The sequence below is a fragment of the Castor canadensis genome, chromosome 13 (assembly GCF_047511655.1).
Source record: "Castor canadensis chromosome 13, mCasCan1.hap1v2, whole genome shotgun sequence".
NCBI classification, from domain to species: Eukaryota; Metazoa; Chordata; class Mammalia; order Rodentia; family Castoridae; genus Castor; species Castor canadensis.
In genome coordinates this window covers 7356815-7376699 of record NC_133398.1, presented here as the reverse complement: position 1 = coordinate 7376699, position 19885 = coordinate 7356815, and the positions used below count along the sequence as shown (strand labels likewise).

The 19885-nt window shown below is 50.0% G+C and overlaps 2 protein-coding genes across 3 annotated transcripts; one reads left to right on the top strand and one right to left on the bottom strand.

Annotated features, from left to right (window-relative positions):
- The first annotated feature begins 676 nt into the window (after nucleotides 1-676).
- On the top strand, nucleotides 677-7130 carry Endog (endonuclease G). Of its 2 annotated transcripts, none has more exons than XM_074053070.1 (3): nucleotides 677-1500; nucleotides 2288-2397; nucleotides 3257-7130. In XM_074053070.1, the coding sequence occupies exons 1-3, from the start codon at nucleotides 943-945 to the stop codon at nucleotides 3537-3539; spliced, it is 951 nt and encodes a 316-aa protein (XP_073909171.1). In that variant the 5' UTR covers nucleotides 677-942; the 3' UTR covers nucleotides 3540-7130. The 2 variants fall into 2 exon arrangements, with proteins under 2 accessions (XP_073909171.1, XP_020037075.1); XM_020181486.2 differs by having other exon boundaries at nucleotides 681-1458.
- Nucleotides 3017-13951, bottom strand: Spout1 (SPOUT domain containing methyltransferase 1). Its single transcript, XM_020181485.2, has 13 exons — nucleotides 12948-13951; nucleotides 10471-10744; nucleotides 9324-9369; nucleotides 8972-9097; nucleotides 7863-8022; nucleotides 7454-7543; nucleotides 7301-7350; nucleotides 7015-7145; nucleotides 5041-5113; nucleotides 4839-4937; nucleotides 4338-4440; nucleotides 4056-4203; nucleotides 3017-3751 (listed from the first exon to the last, which is right to left on the bottom strand). The coding sequence occupies exons 2-13, from the start codon at nucleotides 10504-10506 to the stop codon at nucleotides 3683-3685; spliced, it is 1131 nt and encodes a 376-aa protein (XP_020037074.1). The 5' UTR covers nucleotides 10507-10744; nucleotides 12948-13951; the 3' UTR covers nucleotides 3017-3682.
- Between the last annotated feature and the right edge of the window lie 5934 nt (nucleotides 13952-19885).

Genomic DNA, 19885 nt, shown 5'->3' with positions numbered 1-19885 from the left:
ACTTATTCCAGCTTCTCTTATGAGTAATGCTGCGCTGAGCATCAATGTGTTTGAAATGTGTTCCCAGTTTCTTCAGCTCAGTCTTCTAAGGGGAATGAAAGATACGAACCCTGTTAAGGCTTGGCTTGCTTTCTTTTTTTGTGATACTGGAGCTTGAACTCAGGGCCTTCACCTTGAGCGACTCCACCAGCCCTTTTTTGTGAAGGATTTTTTTTTTTCAAGATAGGGTCTCATGAACTATTCGCCCGGGCTGGCTTTGAACCGCAATGCTCCTGATCTCTGCCTCCTGAGTAGCCAGGATTAGCCGGCTAAGGCTTTTGAAACAGCTTTCCACGGTCATGGCACCAAGTTTCTGTTCCAGCCAGTGTTAGCTTCTGCAGGCTGCACCCTTGTCCTCAAGGATTGGTAATAAGCTACTCTTTGCCAATCTAGTCCGTTCTTGACTTGTTTTTGTGATGTAACGGTTGGGAGAAAGGAGGGGTGGGGGTCTGAGCTCCCTCGGGGCCGTTTTATAGATTAAACCAAACGGCGATAAAAGAGCTTTAGCGTCGCGTGACCCTTCCCCGGCGCTTAGTGACCGCGAGCTCCTAGCACAGGAGCAGGCAACGCAGGTGGGCGGAGCCAGGCCTAGCAGCGGCCAATGGGGAGTTGAGATGGTGGGGCCACACCACCCTTGACCGAGTCTTAAAAGGGCAAAGGAAGGACGCTGGGATCGCCACGTGGGGCGTCCCACCTCCGTTGGTGTAGGACCCTGAGCTTTTTGGGGCGTTGGCGAGTAGAAAGGGTATTTTCCACCCTCCACGACCCCGACCCGGCCCCAGCCTCGCACTGGGCCTAGCGGTGCGGTGCGGTGCGGCTCGGCTCCTTTAAGGACCTCGCGGGTCGCGCGCCCGTGGTCGCGGCCGCACTCCACTCCACGGGGCCCGGAGGCGCCTCTCGGCCATGCGTGCGCTGCGGGTGGGACTGACCCTGGCACTGGGCGCGGGGCTGGGCGCGGCCGCCGAGCGCTGGAGGCGGCAGCAGACGGACGCGCAGGAGGCCCGGGGGCTGCTGGGCCGGCTGCCCGTGCTGCCCGTGGCGGCGGCGGCCGAGCTGCCCGCGGTGCCCGTTCTGCCCGGGGGCCCCGGGGGCCGCGGCCCGGGCGAGCTGGCTAAGTATGGGCTGCCCGGCGTGGCGCAGCTCAAGAGCCGCGAGTCCTACGTGCTCTGCTACGACCCGCGCACCCGCGGCGCGCTCTGGGTGATCGAGCAGCTGCGGCCCGAGCGGCTACGCGGCGACGGCGACCGCCGCTCGTGCGACTTCCGCGAGGACGACTCGGTACATGCCTACCACCGCGCCACCAACGCCGACTACCGAGGCAGCGGCTTCGACCGCGGCCACCTCGCCGCTGCCGCCAACCACCGCTGGAGCCAGAAGGCCATGGACGACACCTTCTACCTGAGCAACGTGGCGCCGCAGGTAGCGCCCGGCCCTCCCCGAACCTCGGCTGCTCATCGGCAGGTCGGGCGGCCACCCAGTGCGCGCCTAGGTCCGGTCCTGGCTACTCACGCGCGCCCTTGGCGAGAGGAAGGAGCCTGGGGACACCGAGCGCTGGGCGGGTGGTCAGAGGGGAACTTGAACTTACACCTGAGCACCTCCACGAGCTCTAGTTTCCTGTCTGAAATGGTCACCTGTCTCTTGCAGTAGCAATGAGGCACTGAAGACCATGAGTGTCAATAAACTTATCGGCACATTTGTGGCCGATGAGTGATTATTAGCTATAATGAGGGAACTCAGGCTCAGAGAGGCAGAGTAACTGGACCATGGCACACATCTGGAGAAGCCGGGCAGCCTGTCTAGAGGAGCCGAGCGTTCTGCCTTTGTCTACACTGCCATTAGTTGCCAGGAAAACAACTGGAATACAAGCTCTCTTTTGGTGCCACTCACTGCACCCCAATCAAGTGCCCTAACCTGTAGCCCAGTTCCCAGCAGGGTCTGGCACCAGTGGATGGAGGCTGATGGGGCCTCTGACATCTCTCCCCATGGCTCATTTGCATACACCTTGTCCTGAAGCTGGGAGGGTTCAAGCCACCCTGTGTCTCTCTTGAAGGCAGGGGTGAGGGAAGGGAGGATGGTGATGTATTCTTTCCTTAGCTGGGAAAGATCTTGGGGTGCAGGAGGAATGGATAGCACCCCGTCAGCCATGCCCAGACTCTACCCTCCTTTGAGCCTCTCTGGGTCTGGGACAGCCCTAATGGAAAGGAAGAGGGTTCTAGTCATGGCCTCCAAACCCCGTTTCTCCCACCAGGTGCCCCACCTCAACCAGAATGCCTGGAACAATCTGGAGAAGTACAGCCGCAGCTTGACCCGCACCTACCAAAACGTCTATGTCTGCACAGGGCCACTCTTCCTGCCCAGGTGAGGTGGTAGCTGGGGCAAGGTTGTTTCCTGCCTCAAGCTCCCCATTCTACTTATAGCCAGAGGCCTTCGTGTGCTCTCCTAGCCCACCTCTTCTCTGCCCCAGAGCCGCAGGCCCCACATCTGCCCACACAGCCCTGTGTTGAACGGGTACAGAAACCTTTTTGGGTCCCTATGTGGAGTGCTCCTCCTCCACCCTCTGACCTGGGACTGCATGCATCAGCATCATTTTCCTGGTCTGCTGAGGACTGGGCTGGGTGAGGCATGGAGCCTGCAGGCTTGAGACTGAACCCAGGCTCTATCACCAGGTCCCTTGGTGCAATGAGCAAATGACCTCCATGTCCTCCTCTGCCAGATAAAATCTGTGACCTCAGTCACTGGGGGCAGAGTGGGATGGTAGCTGACACATACAGCCAGGGCCTATAGTGAGGGCTCAGCACAGGTTGGGTGGGATGTGGCTGGGACACAGATAAATCTTTCTTCATTAGCAAGCACCCCTGCTGCGACAGAGGTGACTGCTGAAGGGAAGCTGGAAACCACTGTCTGACATCCACAGATTCGGTGCACTGCCTTGGGGAGATGGGCAGTAACCAAGTGTCTGCATGGGTGGATGCGAAGGTTTAGAGGCCTTGTTCTTCAGCATTTATTGATGCCCACTGCCTGACATCAGTGTTGAGCATGAGGAAACAGGGCAAGAGTCAGGCTCTACAAGGCAGAACTCCCAGCCTCGGGGAGCAGCCAGGCACAGCACAGAAGCCTCCCAGTGAGGGGGTGGTCCAGTGGATAGAGGTTGGAAGGCTTCCTTGGGGAGGTGGCCTTGGGTCTAGCCAGGACCTGTGGCCACATTGTCTGCCTGCAGGATGGAGGCCGATGGGAAGTCCTATGTGAAGTACCAGGTGATTGGCAAGAACAATGTGGCAGTGCCCACACACTTCTTCAAGGTGTTGATCCTGGAGGCAGCTGGTGGGCAAATTGAGCTGCGCTCCTATGTGATGCCCAATACCCCTGTGGACGAGGCGATCCCACTGGAGCGCTTCCTGGTGTCCATCGAGAGCATTGAACGGGCCTCAGGGCTGCTCTTCGTGCCAAACATCCTGGCAAGAGCTGGAAACCTCAAGGCCATCACTGCTGGCAGCAAGTGAGCACAGCAGCCGAGAGACTGGGGTGGGTCATATTAAACGTGGCTATTTTTGAAGAGAAGTCTTGGCTGAATGTGTCCCAGGTGATCTTCAGGAATCCCTGGCTTCCCTGATGCTTCATCCATATCCCAGACCCAGCAGAGGCCTCATGAGGGCCGGGAACCCGCCTGGGTGAGGCCAGGCTGCAGGGCAGCCAGGGAGATGAGGACAGCTTCCTGTAAGAGTACGAGATGATGGGCTGGGGTCTGGGAGGCTGGCAGCTGCCCAGCTCCTGCCCATCTTTGTAGCTAGCCTGACCCCCAGGACCCAGCCCAGCGTGGGAGGTCAAGGCCAGGTAATCTGAAATCCACCTCCTGGTGGTGAGTAGCTCACTGATCCTCACTGTCCCTGGCAGTGGTGAGGGGCTGAGCAGGTAAGGAGCCCATCTCCAAAGAAGGCAACCTTGATGGGGCTTCAGGGAGCTCTAAAACCATTGTGGACCTGAGGCCCGAGACTGGAGGCGGGCACAGGTGAGCTCACCTCAGTGCGGATGGTGCGGCTGCCCTGGCCAGGGCACGTGTTGACGTACAGATCAAAGAGGACACTGGGTTCAGACACTTCCAGGTTGGGGTCTGCATCCACTCCAGCTTCTATTCCTTGGAGGCCCCCGAACACCACGAGAGCATGCCTGGCATACCAAGAAGGGGTAGTGATCAAGGCCCCAAAGGATGCAGTCCTCACCCTCAAACTCCTCCACTACCCCCACACAGTAGAGGCCCAGTCTTGGCCACACATTGCTTCGCCACACCAGGCAGCACCCACCTGAAGCTGGGCAGCTGGGCAGAAGCCACATCTGAGCCGTGCTCTGATGTCCCAATGGTCAGGTCATAGCCATCCTGGAAGGGGGCCTCAGCAAACACAGCACCTAGGAAGAGGCTAGCTCAGTGGGGCCCTGCTCTGTGTACATGTAGTAAACTGTGGGGTGGTACAAGAATCACATTGGGGCCCTCCACTGCCCTTGGGAAGCTGAGGACTGGGCATGGGGTGCAGAAAGGGGCTCTGAGAAGATGGAGACTTGTGACTTAGCTGCCTTCCAGTCCCTCCCCCCCACCATTAATCAGTCATAATTCTTGTCCCAGAGGTCCTTATAACTGCATCCCAGGCAGGCATTCAAGGACATGAAGGCTCAGAGAAGACACCTGCCTGAGGACACACAGCCTAGTTGGACAAGGACCTGGGTCCAACTTTTGGGTCCCACAAGGATCTGCTGGTCTCCCAAACAGAGGGATGGATGGGCATTCGGCAAAGAAGTGCCGTCCTTACTGAGGCAGGAGGCCAGTCGGACGGTATAGCCCCAGTAGAGACCGGCTTTTGTGCGGGGATCCTGCGAGGACACAACTACTCCCCGGTAGGTCTTGCATTCTGGGGGGAAAACAGGCTGTGAAGATGAGGCAAGGGAAGGGAGGTAGGAGGAGGTTCTGAGCCTTGGGCTGGCTAGGCTACCACAGGAAAGCTTCCAAGATACCTGGGAGCTGCTGCTTGTTTAGCCGCACGGTGACTCGAAGTCCAGGCTCCAGATTCTTGTCAATCTTCACTTCCTGGAGAGAAGCCAGAAGAAATGGATGCCATCCCACCCACAACCACTAGGAGCTGCCACTGTCAGAGACCCTGTGGGGAACTGCAGGGCTGGCAAGAGAACTAAGGGGTTCAGGTCAACCTATTGTCCCTGCCTCTGGCACTGAGCCAGGCCTGCTCATGGGACCATTTGTGTAGAACCATCATAAAACACTGGATGGAAATGCAGGCCTGGGTCTGGGTAGGGTGGTTTATACCTATAATCCCAGTTTATTCTGGAGGCGGAGATTGGGAGGATTCATGGTTTAAGCCAACTCCAGCAAGAACTTAAGAGACCCCATCTCAATCAGTAACCCAGGCAAGCTAGGCACCAGTGGCTAATCCTAGCTACTTGGCAGGGAGCGGGGCGGGGTGAGATTGGGAGGATTGTGGTTGGAGGTTAGCCTGGGCAAATAGTTTGAGAGAACACATCTCCAAAATAACCAGAGCAAAATGGACTGGAGGTATGGCTCAAATGGTAGAGTGCCTGGTTTGCAAGCAAGAAGCCCTGAGTTCAAACCCCGGTCCCACCAAAACCAAAAATAAACCAGGCATATTGTAGCAGGAAGGAGGGCCAGAAAAGAAACAACCAAGTCTGCTTTCTGATAAAGTAGCAGCAGGGAGGGGATGGCATGGCAGGGAGATAAAATTTAAACAATCTAAACATGAAGAAGGTCACATAACACTGGGGGTAAACTAGCCAATAGAGTTTCATGCAACCATATATGGGTTAAACCTTGCTTTTTGCTTCTGTAACCTGCTTGCAAGGGTATGTAAGGTGAGACACCTTTGTTCTCAGGGCTCAGCCTTTGGATGTGAATCCTCTGTGTTGCTGCCGGCATGCTAATAAATAATGCTTCCTGAAAAGCCCTGGTGTCTCGTCTAAGGCCCTGAGTTCAAACCTCAGTACCACCAAAAAAAAAGAAAAGAAAAAGAAAAACAGGCCTGGGGCTTAGCACAGAGTAGGGAGTCAACATTTCACAGAGATGAAATCTGTTTTCTACATTTGGGAGCTTTGCTACTTACTAGCTGTAGGAGTTTGAGCAGGTCAGTTAAACCCCTCTGAGCCTCAGTTTCCTCATCTGTCAAAGGGAAAACTCTCCATAAACAATAGCTATTCTCACAGGGCACAAGCCCCGCATGAAGTGAACAGTTACCACATGTAAGCTGTGACAAATAACAGTTACTTTTATTCTGTGCCCATCTGGAATTCACCACACTTGGAAGGGTGCTCTTCTTCTGAGAGTTTCTATGCTTTCCCCCTTTTGTCTGTGCCAGCCTACTCTACTTTTAGCCAGATATTTCTGGTCTGTTCTTTCAGAGAGAGTGATCTTACGTATTTAAATGTTTCTAGCTCTGACTGGAGGAGACATGGAAGTAAAGAGGTACATTAACTCTCCAGTTTTTTTCAGGATAGGGTCTCACGAACTATTTCCCCGGACTGGTTTCGAACCATAATCCTCCTGATCTTTGTCTCCTAAGTAACAAGGATTATAGGCATGAGTCACCAGCACCCTTTTTAAGAAACACTAAACTGGGGTTGTAGCTCAGAGGCATAGCATGTGGTTAGCATGAGCAAGGCCTGGGTTTAACCCCTAACAGCAAAAATAAATAAAAACAGTAAAGTCATTCCTGGCTCATCTCTGTCTTGCATTAGTGGGAACTGAATTCAGGGCCTTGCACATGCTAAGCAGGCATTCTACCACTTGAGCTATGCTTGTAGCCCATGGCCTCACTCTAGAGCCGTTTTGGACTCTTGCCCAAATTAGCCTCAATGGGGGGTTTTATGGCACGTCCAGGGTAGGTCATCCCCCCCATGCCCTTGCCTGCCTCTGTAGCGAGTAAGAGTCCTCAAGTATGTCACAGTCCAAGTTCCCACTTCTACCTTCGTCATGCCGCAGTTGACAAAGGAGCCGTGGCCTGGCCTGGTGGGCCGGTCTACCACGATGCCTTCTCGGAACTCAGACTCCTCATCCTGGCGCATGTGGTGAGGACTGTCCAGGGGGTTCAGGAGCCCTAGGGGTTCGGCAGGAAGGTGAGGTGTGGACCCTGGCTGACAGACCTGCTGCCTGCCATCAGGCTCAGGCCTGACGGACAGTGGGGAGACTAGATTTCTCAGTGCCTGGGGGATGGTCTGTGTGACCTTTTGGGGTAAGGCCCACCAGCTGTACCTGCAAACTGGAGATCCTGGTGCTTGGGGAAGAATGCTTTTCTCAGGTACCTAGTAAAGAATACAGCTCTCAGGAGGCTCCTGGGGAGGCTTCCTCCTGGCTGGACTCCAAGTTGACACCCCTCCCTCACACTCAGGGAAGTCACTGCCTTACTGTGGACACTCCAGGTACTGCAGGATGCGGGCCAGCTGCACATTCGCCTGCCCCTTCTTGCCAATTCCCCGGAACTCCCCCTCCACAGTTCTGGAGAGAGAAGGGCAGGGCTGAAAATCTGGTGGCTGGCTGGGAATGTGGTTCAGCAGTATACATGTGTTTAGCATGTGCAAAACCCTGGGTTCAATCCCAAGCCCACCAAATAAAGATCCAACTGTAGTCCCCTTCACGAGCACTGCCACTGTCCCTACTGTTCCCACCTGTACCTACTATGGACTGCAGTGGGGCATTTCGGGTAGGGCATTCAGGATGAGTCAGGAAGAAAGACAAGGGGCAGGGGGAAGCCACAGCCAACCCTGGCAGTCCTCCGTCCTCCCTGAGCCCCAGTGCTTGTGGGGTGGTCCCTCACTTGGAGTCTTGGCCCTCTTCATCGAACACCACAATCTCATCCACACAGAAGATGGTGCAGGCTCTGGCGATCTGGCCAGCCAGGTAGGTGCGAAGCTCAGGTGACTGGGCGTTGTCGAGGATGGAGCCTGGCAGGGCCACACTCAGGGTGTAGGGCCGTCCTAGGCAGAGGTGGGTATTCCTGGTCAGGAGCCCACCCTCTTTTCTCTTTTGCCCCCAGGGTTCAGGGTTAAAGAATTGTCAACTGGGAGAAATTTTGAGATCAAGAAAATAGATCCAACTCCCTTCTCTGGGCCTCAATCTCTCCGGGAGCAAAAATGCACACAGCAATCATCTCTGAGCAGGGCAGACCACTGGGCCAGGCCGGGAGGGTTTAGAGGCCCTGGCCTAAGTTCTCATCTCACTCTGCCCCATATTGCCTCGTTCCCCAGTGGTTAAATGGGAATAAGAGTGATAGTTGGTACCGAGTCACCTTTTATGTGGGCACATTAAATCAATGGGCCTAGAAAAAAGGTACAGTTGTTGACCCTCCATGTCTGCAGGTTCCACATCTGCAGATTCACCACAGTTCGAAAATAATAAGGAAAAAAACCTGCACCTACTGAGCATGTGCAGACTTTTTCCTTGTCATTATTCTCTAAACAATAAAGAATAACATGTACTTACATAGCATCTGCATTAGCTATTAGAAGTAACCGAGATAGAGAGCCTACCTAGCAAGCGTGAGGCCCTGAGTGCAAGCCCCAGTACTGCTTTAAAAAAAAAAAAAAAAAAACCTAGAGATGGCCTCAAGCATATGTAGTAGTACAAATACCGCACCAAGGGATGTGAGCATCTGTGGATTCTGATATTCTTCCAATCTCAGCCTCCGCAAGGATTACAGTGCCCAGCTAGCAGTACAATTATTAATTTCCACAAGCTTGAATCTGAGTAGGAGGTTAGGACTTGGTAGGCTGGGCCCCTCCTTCTATGGACCTCAGTTTCTCCACTAGGACAAGATGTTTGGAATCAATGGTCATGAAAGCCCTTCTAAATATGACATTCTCTGGTTTGCCTATAGACAGATGCTCAGGTTACAACACATAACCCTCGCAGGACCCAGCAGCTTACCCTGGTCCTCCCTCTGGGCTGCCTCCTCTTCCTCCTTCTGGCGCTTTATCTGCTCCTCCTGTGCCCGCTGCCGTTCCAGTTTTTTTGTCATCTTGAGGTCCTTCCACTTCTTTTTCTCCTCTTTCTCTGGATAACAGATTAACAAGCATCCTAATTGATGGGGAAGCAGTACTTGGAGCAGTGAGGGGATAGTTTCCCCTTATTGGGTCAATCGGTGCCTTGGGGTAATGCTGGGTGCCCCCCGGGGGGGCAAAGCTGGTGTCCTTCCCCAAGCTCAGCTGTGTACCGCTGGAGCAGCGTGTGGATGGCTAGGTAGATACTGTTCCCCACCCCAGTCCAAACCCTTACTTACTCTGTTGCTTCCATTTTCGCCACTCAACCCTTTGGCCATGTTCACCCTGGAGTAGGAGTGAGAGGAAGATTAAGAAGAGGGGCTGAACTGGGCACTGGTGGCTCACACCTATGATCCTAGCTAGTCAGGAGGTAGAGATCAGAAGGATAGTGGTTCAAGGCCAGCCCTGGGACAAATAGTTTACAAGACCCTATCTTAAAAATACCCAACACAAAAATGGGCTAGTGGAGTGGTTCAAGCAGTAGAGCACCTATCCGGCAGGCATGTGGCTCTGAGTTCAAACCCCAGTACTGCCTTGCTGAAGGCAGAGCAAGGTGCCCATACCAGTGATTCCACCTACTTGTGGAGTGGAGATAGAGAAATCTCAGGTGAAGACTGGCCTGGCAAAACAGTGAGATCCCAAGTCAACCAATAAGCTGCTGGGCACTGTGTTCACTCCTATAATCCCAGCTATGCAGAGGCAAAGGTAGGAGAACAATGATCCATACCTGCACAGGCTAGGAGCATGTCCCTAAAACGTGCTGGGGGCGTGGTTCAACTGGTAGAGGGCCTGTCTAGCAAGCCAGGTTCCTTAATTTAAACCCCGGTGCCGCCAAAATAAAACCCCAAAAAAACACCCAAAAGAAATTAATACAGAGGAGGGGCTGAATGAATGGTCCCACCCGCAAGGCGTGCGCACAACCCGCCATCCTCTCTCTCTAAACGGGGACGGTGAGGAGGCCAGCAAAAGCACTAGCGTCAGCAGGGCACGGGAAATTGTAGAACGAATCCCAACGGGTCAAAAAAAGACAGGGAGGCACAGGCGACGGGACCTGCCGACAGTCGCTCATGAAGTCATAAGCTCAGGACTGCGAGTAGGCTCCCGCCTCCGGAGTGCAGCCCCGGCCATGGAACCACCCACAAGGGGCTCAGGCCTGGGGCCACTGATGCTCCCAGCCCGGGCTCGTGCTCCGGCGGCCACCTCGGGGTCCCATCCCGGCTGGGCGCACGCGGCCAGGAGCGTGGGGCAGCTTCGGGGCCTCAGGCCTGGGGCCAGCGAGGAGCAGGACGCCGGCGGCCCGAACCCACCTCGCCACGGGCCCCTTGGAGGCTCGTCCTCACTCCCCAAGCCCCGACCCTGCCCGGAATCCCACCGACCCTCACTTACCGGGCCACAGGGTCGCTTCCTACTGGGATCCGCCATGTTCCGCGGGACGCCCTAGGCCACGCCCCTGTCAATCAGACTCCTCTCTTCCGGCCACACCCTCGAGGAATTATCCAATCGGAGGCCCAATGGAGCGTGGGGGCGTGACCCAGGCTCTAGGCGGCTGTGGTGCGCTCCAGCTCAGGTGTGTTCAGCTGGTGGGGAGCGCGAGACCCAGCGTGTTTGGTAGGTAGCAGGATCGCGTGGACATCAGATGGGCAGCATTACTGTCCTGGACCTGTGAGAGTCGTCGAATAGTCTTATTTAGAATTTTTTTTGATGGTACAGGGGTTTGAACTCAGGACCTCATGCTTGCTAGGCAGGTGCTCTACCACTTGAGCCACTCCACCAGCCCTTCTTTGTGCTGGGTATTTTGGAGAGAGGGGTTTGTGAAGTATTTGCCACCTGTGAACCGCTGTCTTTGCTTCCTGAGTAGCTGGGATTGTTGCGGGAATCTCAAGCTGAGATATGGAACACTGAGGCAGTTAAGCAGGAAGGAACGTTTTATTGTGCCGGCAGACTCAGCGGACGCGTGTCCAAAGGCTGAGCCCCGAGAACAAAGGGATCTCACCGTATATACCCTTGCAAGCAGGTTACAGAAGCAAAAAGCAAGGTCTAATCCATATATGGTTATATTCAATTCTACAGGCTACTTTACCCTAATGCTATGTGACTTTCCCCCTCCCCAGTGCTACCTGACCCTCTCCATGTTCAGATCTCTCAGGTTTTATCTCTCTGCTATGCCATCCCTACCTCCCTGCCACGTTATCAGAACTCAGGCCTAGTCTGTTTTCTGATCCTCCTCCCTGCTACAATATTCCCCCTTTGATGCTCAGACCCACTCAGGGTCAAAGAGCATCATCTTGACCTAGGGGTTTGTATTTCCGTAGTATCATTACATGTACAGCCATTTTCCTTTCTATAGTGGCCTCCACAATAGTCCTGATTAACTGCAGCACCAGGGGAACCAGGCAGGGCAGCATTAAGCATGCTCCCAGGACAAGGCCCGTTGCCCCTATCAGGGTTCTGAACCCACCTAAGGCAGAGAACCACCCTCCAAACAGGTCCTTGGGATCCCATCCCATCCTCTCCACGTCTGCACAGGGACATGGGTAAGCTTCCTCATTCTGTCTGTGGTTTCTTCTATGACCTTTCCTTCATCATCAATCTGTAAGCAGCAGTTGCTCAGGTTAAATTTTCCACAAACTCCTCCCTCAGAAGCCAGCAAATAGTCTAAAGCCAGGCGGTTCTGATGGATGGCGTTGCACATCTTAGTGCTTTGGTTTGGCAGCAAATCCAGAGCTCTTGCAGTTTCATTAGTTATAATTTTAACAACAGCCTGCAGCCTGATGATGTGGTTGAGCATATATGTACATAGGGGTGCGATAGCCTCAGGACCCGTCTTCTGCCCGAGTGGCAGGACCATAGTACTGGGTGAATCGCTCAGGAGGCCACGCATCATCTTGCCAGTTGCCTATTCGTAAGGCACCCCGTTTTTGTCTACTTAATCTTTCTTCAGATATGGGGACTCCCAGTTTTTCACCTTGTCTGAGGGGAAGCAAGAAAAAGGATGGTCTGATTGAGCCTAGAACGCAAGACCCAAACCAGCTGCTAGGCAGCACCGTATAAACTTGCTTCCCACAGATCCAATACAGCCCCCCTGGGTGCCCGCCAGTCTGTGTTTGCAGTAAGATTGTCCAAACATTTCCTGAAATGAGGGAAGCTGGCCAGTGGGTGGGGCTGGGGTTCTGTGTGGTTTGGAGCTCCCCACCATTGGGTCTCTTGGGCGGTGTCATTGCAAAACTTCTGTCCTAAATAAGTTAAAGCCCCCACCGAGGCGGAGAATTGGCCTTCTGGGTGGGAGATACAGTAAGTCCCGATGATGGATGTCTTTAGGAGCCAGACACCTTTCCTGTGTTTTGGGAAGGCAGTCTCATTAAAAGTCTCCTGGGGATGCAGCTCCCTTGCTTCCCAAGGCCAATGGTCTCCCATGTTGGTCCCCCCCAAACATAGCACGAAGTGGCATTCAGTGTCTGGGCTACAGACTCAGCCAGTGAGAGGAACAAGTTTTTGGCCTTGGCAGAGATGGAAAAAGTCACTCCTCATCTCCTCATAAAAGGAGTGAAAAACTTGGTGTGAGGAACTCTCATGGGTAACGGTTACTAATTTGAGGTGCATCCGAGTCCCAGGGTCGAGGCTCTTTCCATCTGTCCTTATGCTAATTTTACGTCCCGGTGTCCAACCGGATGGCTGAAGTACAGTGAAGTTTACAGGGTTCCAGGTGCCAGGGGTGCAGTCAGGGGCAGCTGTCCCTTCGTGAAGGAGGGCTGCCCGCTTAAGCCCTCTGCCATGTGGCCCAGGAGACACAACCCCAGTAAGGGCAATAATAAGAACCCACGTCATCACAGGGCCAGGAGTTGTCTCCCCGCACATACACTTACCATGTGACGTGCAGGCTCTTTCTCAAGTCACGCCTCCACGCCCACAGCCTGGACCTCCACCCCCACCGTGGTCTATGGCCGCACGTGCATCAAAGCGCTGCCGCTGCTTTCTCAGGGCTAAAAGCCTGGGTGCGGCTGACGAGGTCCCAGGGTTGCGGGTGCTCCTGGTCTCTAACCGTTGCTCCCGGGGGCGGTAAGCGGGGTTGAAGCAGATCTGCTGCTTACCATGGGCGCACACGAGATAGATGGTGTGGTTGCGAATGCACGACCCGATGACAGAGCCTGCACAGGAACAGTAAGTATGGAGAAGCACCGTCCCAGTGACAGCACTTCCTGCCTGAGTAGTGTGCATACACAGGGCCCAGGAGGAGGGCTCTGAGACCACGAAGGGAAACCACCTCAGTAACAATAAACGGTCATTATGCATCCTGCCCAAAAGAGGCAGAAGAGAGCTAATAAAAACCTTTCGCCGTGAGTCCAGTTGGCAGGTGTGGTTTCTGCCGAGCTTATGGCGAAGACTCGGGTAAGAACTACAGCAAGGGATACAGACACGGGGTGACAGTGCAGTACAGTGAAGTAACCGGTGTGGAAAACAGTCCGTTTGTGCCTTTGGAGAGTCGACTCCTCAAGCTTCTGCTGTGTGTAGGATGCTCAGCTTCCGCAGGTGACTAGAGCAGGGCTGTCATCCCGCTGCCGGTGGTCTCCCATTGTTTCCTGGGAAGTGGGGTCCTGCTGAGGGAGGGCACTCAGGTTTCAGAGGATGATCTTACTTGATGAAGCCGGATCAGGGATGCATTTCCACTTGAGAGAAGCTGGCTTGACTCGACTGTGATGGATCCAAGGAGCAATCTCTGCTACTTTAACTGTAGGGGGGATAGACAAGACAACAAGAAAAGGGCTCCTCTAATGGGGTTTTACTGGGTGGACACTTCACTTTATTCTTTTACCCAGACAATGCCTTTTTTAAAAATATATTATCAGTATATATGTCCAAGAAAACGTGTTGTTTAAAAAAAATTATAACCATCTTTAAACATCAAAGGACATCTTTAGAGCAAGTAAAAATAGTCATTTTGTCTCTATTTAAATAGAAGACCCTGTCTAAAAAATGAGTTTGTGTCTAGAAGGGCTTTAATGCCAGATAGCCATACATGCATAAGAACCATTTCCTCAATCCTTTCTGCCTTGGTTATTTTTGAGAGGTCTGATACCAATGACTCCATCTGAACTTTGGTGGCATTCCCCCCTTGTCTGCAAGCTGCTTGTGTCTGAGCAGTCTCCTCTGAAGATCTGTCTCCCATCCAAGCTAACCAGGCCTGACCCTGCTTAGCTTCTGAGACCAGATGAGATAGGGCGTGTTCAGGGAGGTATGGCCGTAGACTGAAGATCTTTCTTGATTGGTCTTTTTTTTCCTCCTCATCATGAGGATTTGCTCTTTCCTGGATTTTGTTTGTTGGTTGGTTTTGGTCCTGTGTGTGTGTTGGGGAAATAACAAGCAGATCAGGTGGGAGTCAGTGCCAGCTAGACCCTTTTGACCAAATTTAAGCAACAAAGAGGCTTAGAAGGAGTGGCCCTTAGGCAGTGGGCTTTTAGACAAGGACAATACAAAACAAAATCCAACAAAAGCAGCTGTCTAAAAAGCTAACCTGGTTGACACATAAGTACTCATTAGAGTTATTTTCCATGGATTTGATTGTAAATGCCCCAGAAAGATCAGAACTGTAATGACAAAAACTTAAAAGAGCCATGGTTAAAATTTTGATGGACAATTTAGCAACTAACAGAACAGTGTATCAGTACCATGAACTTTTTGTTACCATGTTTATCTAAATTTTGTATTTTAGAAGGCTTGGTATACTTGAAAAACATAAATATATTTAATAAATAGGAACCAACAACAGCATCAGAGCTCTATAGAGGTTATAGATACATATTAGTTTAGTTGTTGCTCTTGAAGTAAAACCTTAGAGTTTCTCATCAGTTGTTGGGGGGGGAGGGTGTGTGAGAACAGTGTCAGTGATCCCGAGTAGCCCAGTCACAGACACATATAGGGTACTGACTGCATTAGAGTCACCCAAGACATCAGTTGTTTAACCACAAGGTCATCTAGAAAATTTTACATAAACCAGCTCTTAAATGAACTTTTATTTAGTTATGACTCAGTTACCTTAGTAGTCAAAACCCTCACAAAAATCACCAGAGAATACAGGTAAATATTTATGGGGACTAGGTGTGGAGTTAGGAAACCTAATGACCAAGAATCATGGCTGAGATGTCGATAAGGGATCACCTCCCAGATTGTTGACATTAACACATGGCTCATGACACACAGCAGGATCCCTCCAACCTGTAGTCAGTGGAGCCCCCCTAAAATAACAGGCCCAATCTGGCCATCCCAGGGCAAAAATTCCCTCTGCCTGACACGTGGAAGGAGTAGAACAACATCTCCACTCTGTTGACTCCAATAAAAACTGGAAGTCTTGACCTCCAGTGTAGTGCTCCTTTTTGAGTTTTTTTTTTTTTTAAATCTTATCTAGAGGGTGTACTTTGGCTTTGATTTTTTTTTTTTAACTTTGCTTTACATAAGTAAATCTGTCCCAACCCTCATATCAGTGCAGCAGCACTCCCTGTGCTCAGCTGTCTCTTGTCTGTTCTAATAAACTCTTATTTATTGTCTTGACAAATTGTGGACTAACCTGTAGCACCAAAAATTCCTAACAGTTATCTTGACAAAACAAAAACCATTTTTAAGACAGTTTTTTGTAAATGTTATCGAACAATACCATATTTTTAAGATAGCCTTGTTGTTATGAGCTTAGAGAATTAAGTTTTAGTTTAACATCAGTACATTAAATTTTGACTTTACAAAACCTTTAATGTAACTGGATTTTAGTCAACTTAATCACTTACATAAGCGACTATAAGCTCCATCGTTTATGACAACTTACTCTGTACCTTTGTGACAATTTATTTTGTATCTTTTGGGGGAGCTTGTCTTTATCCTTTTTTTTAATTTAAAAGTTTTTTTTTAACCTTTTATTTTTTAAAAAGCATACCCTTAATACTTGTTGAAAATAACTCATAAACCATTTTAACTTAGAACCTTATATTTGTATGAAAAAAAAATAAAGAAAGCAACCTTAAAATTATTTTTAGTATAAAAACAATTTATAGAAAGGCCATTTATTAATAGACATATGCATTATAAGAGAATTAAATCCCAGATTTTATTTATGACAGAATGAAACAGGCTAAGGTCATTATTAACTATCCAAATTTTAAGATTCCTGCTGTAGGCTGTGCCCCCCCTTTTTTCTTTTTCTTTTTTTTCCTCCTCTGGTCTGAGAGGGAGTGTTAACCCTTGAATGCCTGCATCCTAGTGAGACCTGATTGAAATAAGTTTGAAAACTGGTTTTCCTTTTTTTTTATTTTTTATTCATATATGCATACAATGTTTGGGTCATTTCTCCCCCCTCCCCCCACCCCCTCCCTTACCCTCCACCCCGCCCCTCCCTCTCCCCCCCACCCTCTCGATACCTGGCAGAAACTATTTTACCCTTATCTCTAATTTTGAAAACTGGTTTTCTTAAAAGTAGCAGTAGAACAGAGTAATAATTTTTACATTGACCCTATAATAAGACCCATCCTCAAGATGTTTACAGATTCATGTGTAAAAAGACTAAGCCATTTATAACAGAGATCTTTAAAACAAACACCCTGTCTTTTTTTGTTACCTTGAGTATCACATTAACCTTATAACAGCAGTTTAAGAACCATTTTTAAGATGCTTACACACACACACACACACACACAAAAGTTTTATAAATTAAGCATGCCAGAAAAATTGTCAACTTAAGTGTGCATAAGATGAGCTGGAATTCCAGGAGAAAATTAAATTTTGCCCAATTTTGTAAACAAATTGACACAAGCAAAATTAGAGTGCACTCTCAAAAAGAGAAAAAACTTTTAAATTATACCCAGAGGGATATCCGGTGGAATGGTGGATGTTGCATCTGTTTTCTTGGGAGTCTCCCTCTTTGGAACTGGATTTTTTGTTATCCATCCCTTAACTTCAGCTGTGGCTATTTCCCGGGAAAAGCTCAAACTCCCTAGTTCCTGGAAGTGTCTCACACATTTTTGCCCTACTTCCTAAACCTGAGAGACCTGATTTCACCCGATAGGGTTACTGGGGGGTCCTTGGGAGGTAATCAATCTCCCCTTCTGCCTCCTGAGGCAGGCCTGAATTCCAATCTGGGTTTGAATGAGCAGTGCTGCCCTCCCATCACTGGTTCCTGTGCCTCACTGGGTTCTGTTGTGCATTTGAGGCCTTCACCCTGACTCACCGGGACGACCCCGTCTGGATCAAGCTGTCCATTGGCACCTGGTGGGATCTTATCCTGGCAGTCTGGAAGATGCACCCCAGCAACAAGGGCGGTGATAAATCACCATCTCTATAATCCCAGACGAGCCCCCAAGAAATGTTACGGGAATCTCAATCTGAGATACGGGACACTGAAGCAACATTTTATTGTGCCAGCACAGACTCAACAGACTCGTGTCCAAAGGCTGAGCCCCAAGAACAACAGGATCTTACCTTATATACCCTTGCAAGCAGGTTATGGAAGCAAAAAGCAAGGTCTATTCCATATATAGTTCTATTGAATTCTATAGGCTACTTTACCCCAGTGTTACATGACCCTCTCCACGTTCAGATTCCTCAGGTTTTATCTCTCTGCAATGCCATCCCTACCTCCCTACTACTTTATCAGAACTCAGGTCCAGTCTGTTTTCTTCTGGCCCTCCTCCCTGCTACAGGATTACAGGCGTGAGCCACTGGTGCCCAACTTTTTATTTTTTTTTATCATATTATTATTGCACTGGAGGTATGTTGTGGTTTTTACAAAAGTGCTTACAATATCTTAGTTAAGTTCACTCCCTTTATTTAATTCATTTATTTATTTACGGTAGTGGGATTGAACCAGGGTCTGGTGTATGCAAAGCAAGTACCTTACCACTGAGCTACACCCCCAACCCTACCCAGACTTTTATTTTTATTATTTGCTTGTTTGTAGACACGATCTGGCTGTGAAACCCAGGCTAGCCTTGTAATCCTCCTGCCTCAACCTCCTAAATGCTGGGATTACAGATTTGAGACACCATGCTTGGCTTTTCAGGTCTTATTCCTTTTGGTGGTGGTACTGGTGTTTTCTACTGCTTGATCCATGTCTCAAGCCCAGATTTTATCTATCTATCTACCTTGCATTACTGGGGCTTGAACTCAGGGCCCTCACCTTGAGCCACTCCACCAGCCCATTTTTTTGTAATAGGGTTCTTCAAGATAGGGTCTCTCAAACTGTTTGCCCTGGCTGGCTTTGAACTGTGATCCTCCTGATCTCTGCTTCCTGAGTAGCTAGGATTACAGACATGAGCCACCAGTGCCTGGTGTGAGACTTTACTTTTTAAAGCAGTTTTATCATTAAAGAAAATTGAGCAAGTAGCACAGAAAGTCCTTGTAGATTCCCCCTCTGCCTGGTAGTTTTTCCCTTAGCATCTTGTATTATAACATTGTTACAGCTGAGGAACAACACAGATACATTATTATCAATCAAAGTTCAGTGCTTATATTAGGAGTCCCTCTGGCCTGTACATTGCATGAGTTTTCACTAATGCAGGAAGTCATGTATTCACCATAATAGCATTGTACTGAATACCGAATTTCACTGCTCTAAAGATCATGGGTGTTCTGCCTGTTCATTTTTCTTCCCGTCAGCCTCCCTGTCCGCGTAAGTGATATTTTTTATTATCATTATAGTTTTGTCTTTTCCAGAATGTCATATAGTTGAAATTATACAGTATGTAACTGTTTCAGATTGGCTTCTTCACTAACAATACAAATTTAAGGTTCCTCCATGTCTTTTTCATGACTTGATATCTCATTTCTTTTTTGCTGATGGATACTGTGTTGTTGGATGAATGTGCATTTTATTGATCCATTCACTCTTTGTAGGACATCTTGGTTGCTTTCATTTTTTTTTTCTTTTTTTTGATGGTACTAGAATTTCAACCCAGAGCCTCACAGAAGCTAAGCAAGTGCTATACCACTTAGCTACACTTTTAGACCTGCTTTCATTTTTGGCAATTATAACCCAAGATGCTAAAAATATTCATGTTCAGGTTTTTATGTAAATGTGGATTTTTCAACTTAGTAGGAGTATCTAGGAGCCAATTGTTGAATCCTATGATAAGACTCTATGGCTCTGTAAGAAACTGCTACTCTTCCAAAGAGGCTGGACCACTTCCCCAGCAACAATTGTGATACATGAATCAATATTAATGCCAGGGGAGGCCAAGTGACTTACACTGTAATCCTAAGTACTTGGGAAGCTGAGATCAGGAGGATCATGGTTCAAGGCCAGCCCAGACAAAAACCTTGAGAGACCCCATCTCAACCAACAGCTGTTTGTGGTGTCAGGCGCCTATCATCCCAAGCTCCATGGGAGGTGACAATCAGGAGGACTATGGTTCTAAGCCAAGCTGGGCAAAATAAAAATTTGCAAGACCTCATCTCAAGAGAAAAAAGCTGGGTATGGTGCTGCTCACCTGTCATCCCAGGGATAGCAGGAAGCTTAAAATAGGAGGCTCATAGTCCTGGTCAACCTGGGCAAAAAACGAGACCCTAGCCCCATACAACCAGAGCAAAAGGGGCTGGAGGTGTACCTCAAGTAGTAGAGCACCTGCTTAGCAAGCACAAAGCCCTGAGTTCAAACCCCTGTCCTAACCAAAAACAACAAAAAAATACATGCATACTGATTATAACGACTACAGAGTTTTTCCAGCTCAACAAATGTTCATCAGTAACTGTCTCCTAGAGACACAGGAGGTGGAGATCAGGAGGATCAAAGTTTGAAGCCAGCCCGGGCAAACAGTTTGCAAGACCC

Excerpts from the sequence above, each read along its gene's own strand:
- Endog (XM_074053070.1), top strand. The coding sequence starts at position 943 with ATGCGTGCGCTGCGGGTGGGACTGACCCTGGCACTGGGCGCGGGGCTG. Across the intron at positions 1,501-2,287 it reads CCTCGGCTGCTCATCGGCAG|GTGCCCCACCTCAACCAGAA; the intron begins GTCGGGCGGCCA and ends TTCTCCCACCAG. Across the intron at positions 2,398-3,256 it reads GGGCCACTCTTCCTGCCCAG|GATGGAGGCCGATGGGAAGT; the intron begins GTGAGGTGGTAG and ends GTCTGCCTGCAG.
- Spout1 (XM_020181485.2), bottom strand. The coding sequence starts at position 10,506 with ATGGCGGATCCCAGTAGGAAGCGACCCTGTGGCCCG. Across the intron at positions 5,114-7,014 it reads TCAACTGCGGCATGACGAAG|GAAGTGAAGATTGACAAGAA; the intron begins GTAGAAGTGGGA and ends GCTTCTCTCCAG. Across the intron at positions 3,752-4,055 it reads GCCGCACCATCCGCACTGAG|GAAGCTGTCCTCATCTCCCT; the intron begins GTGAGCTCACCT and ends GTACTCTTACAG.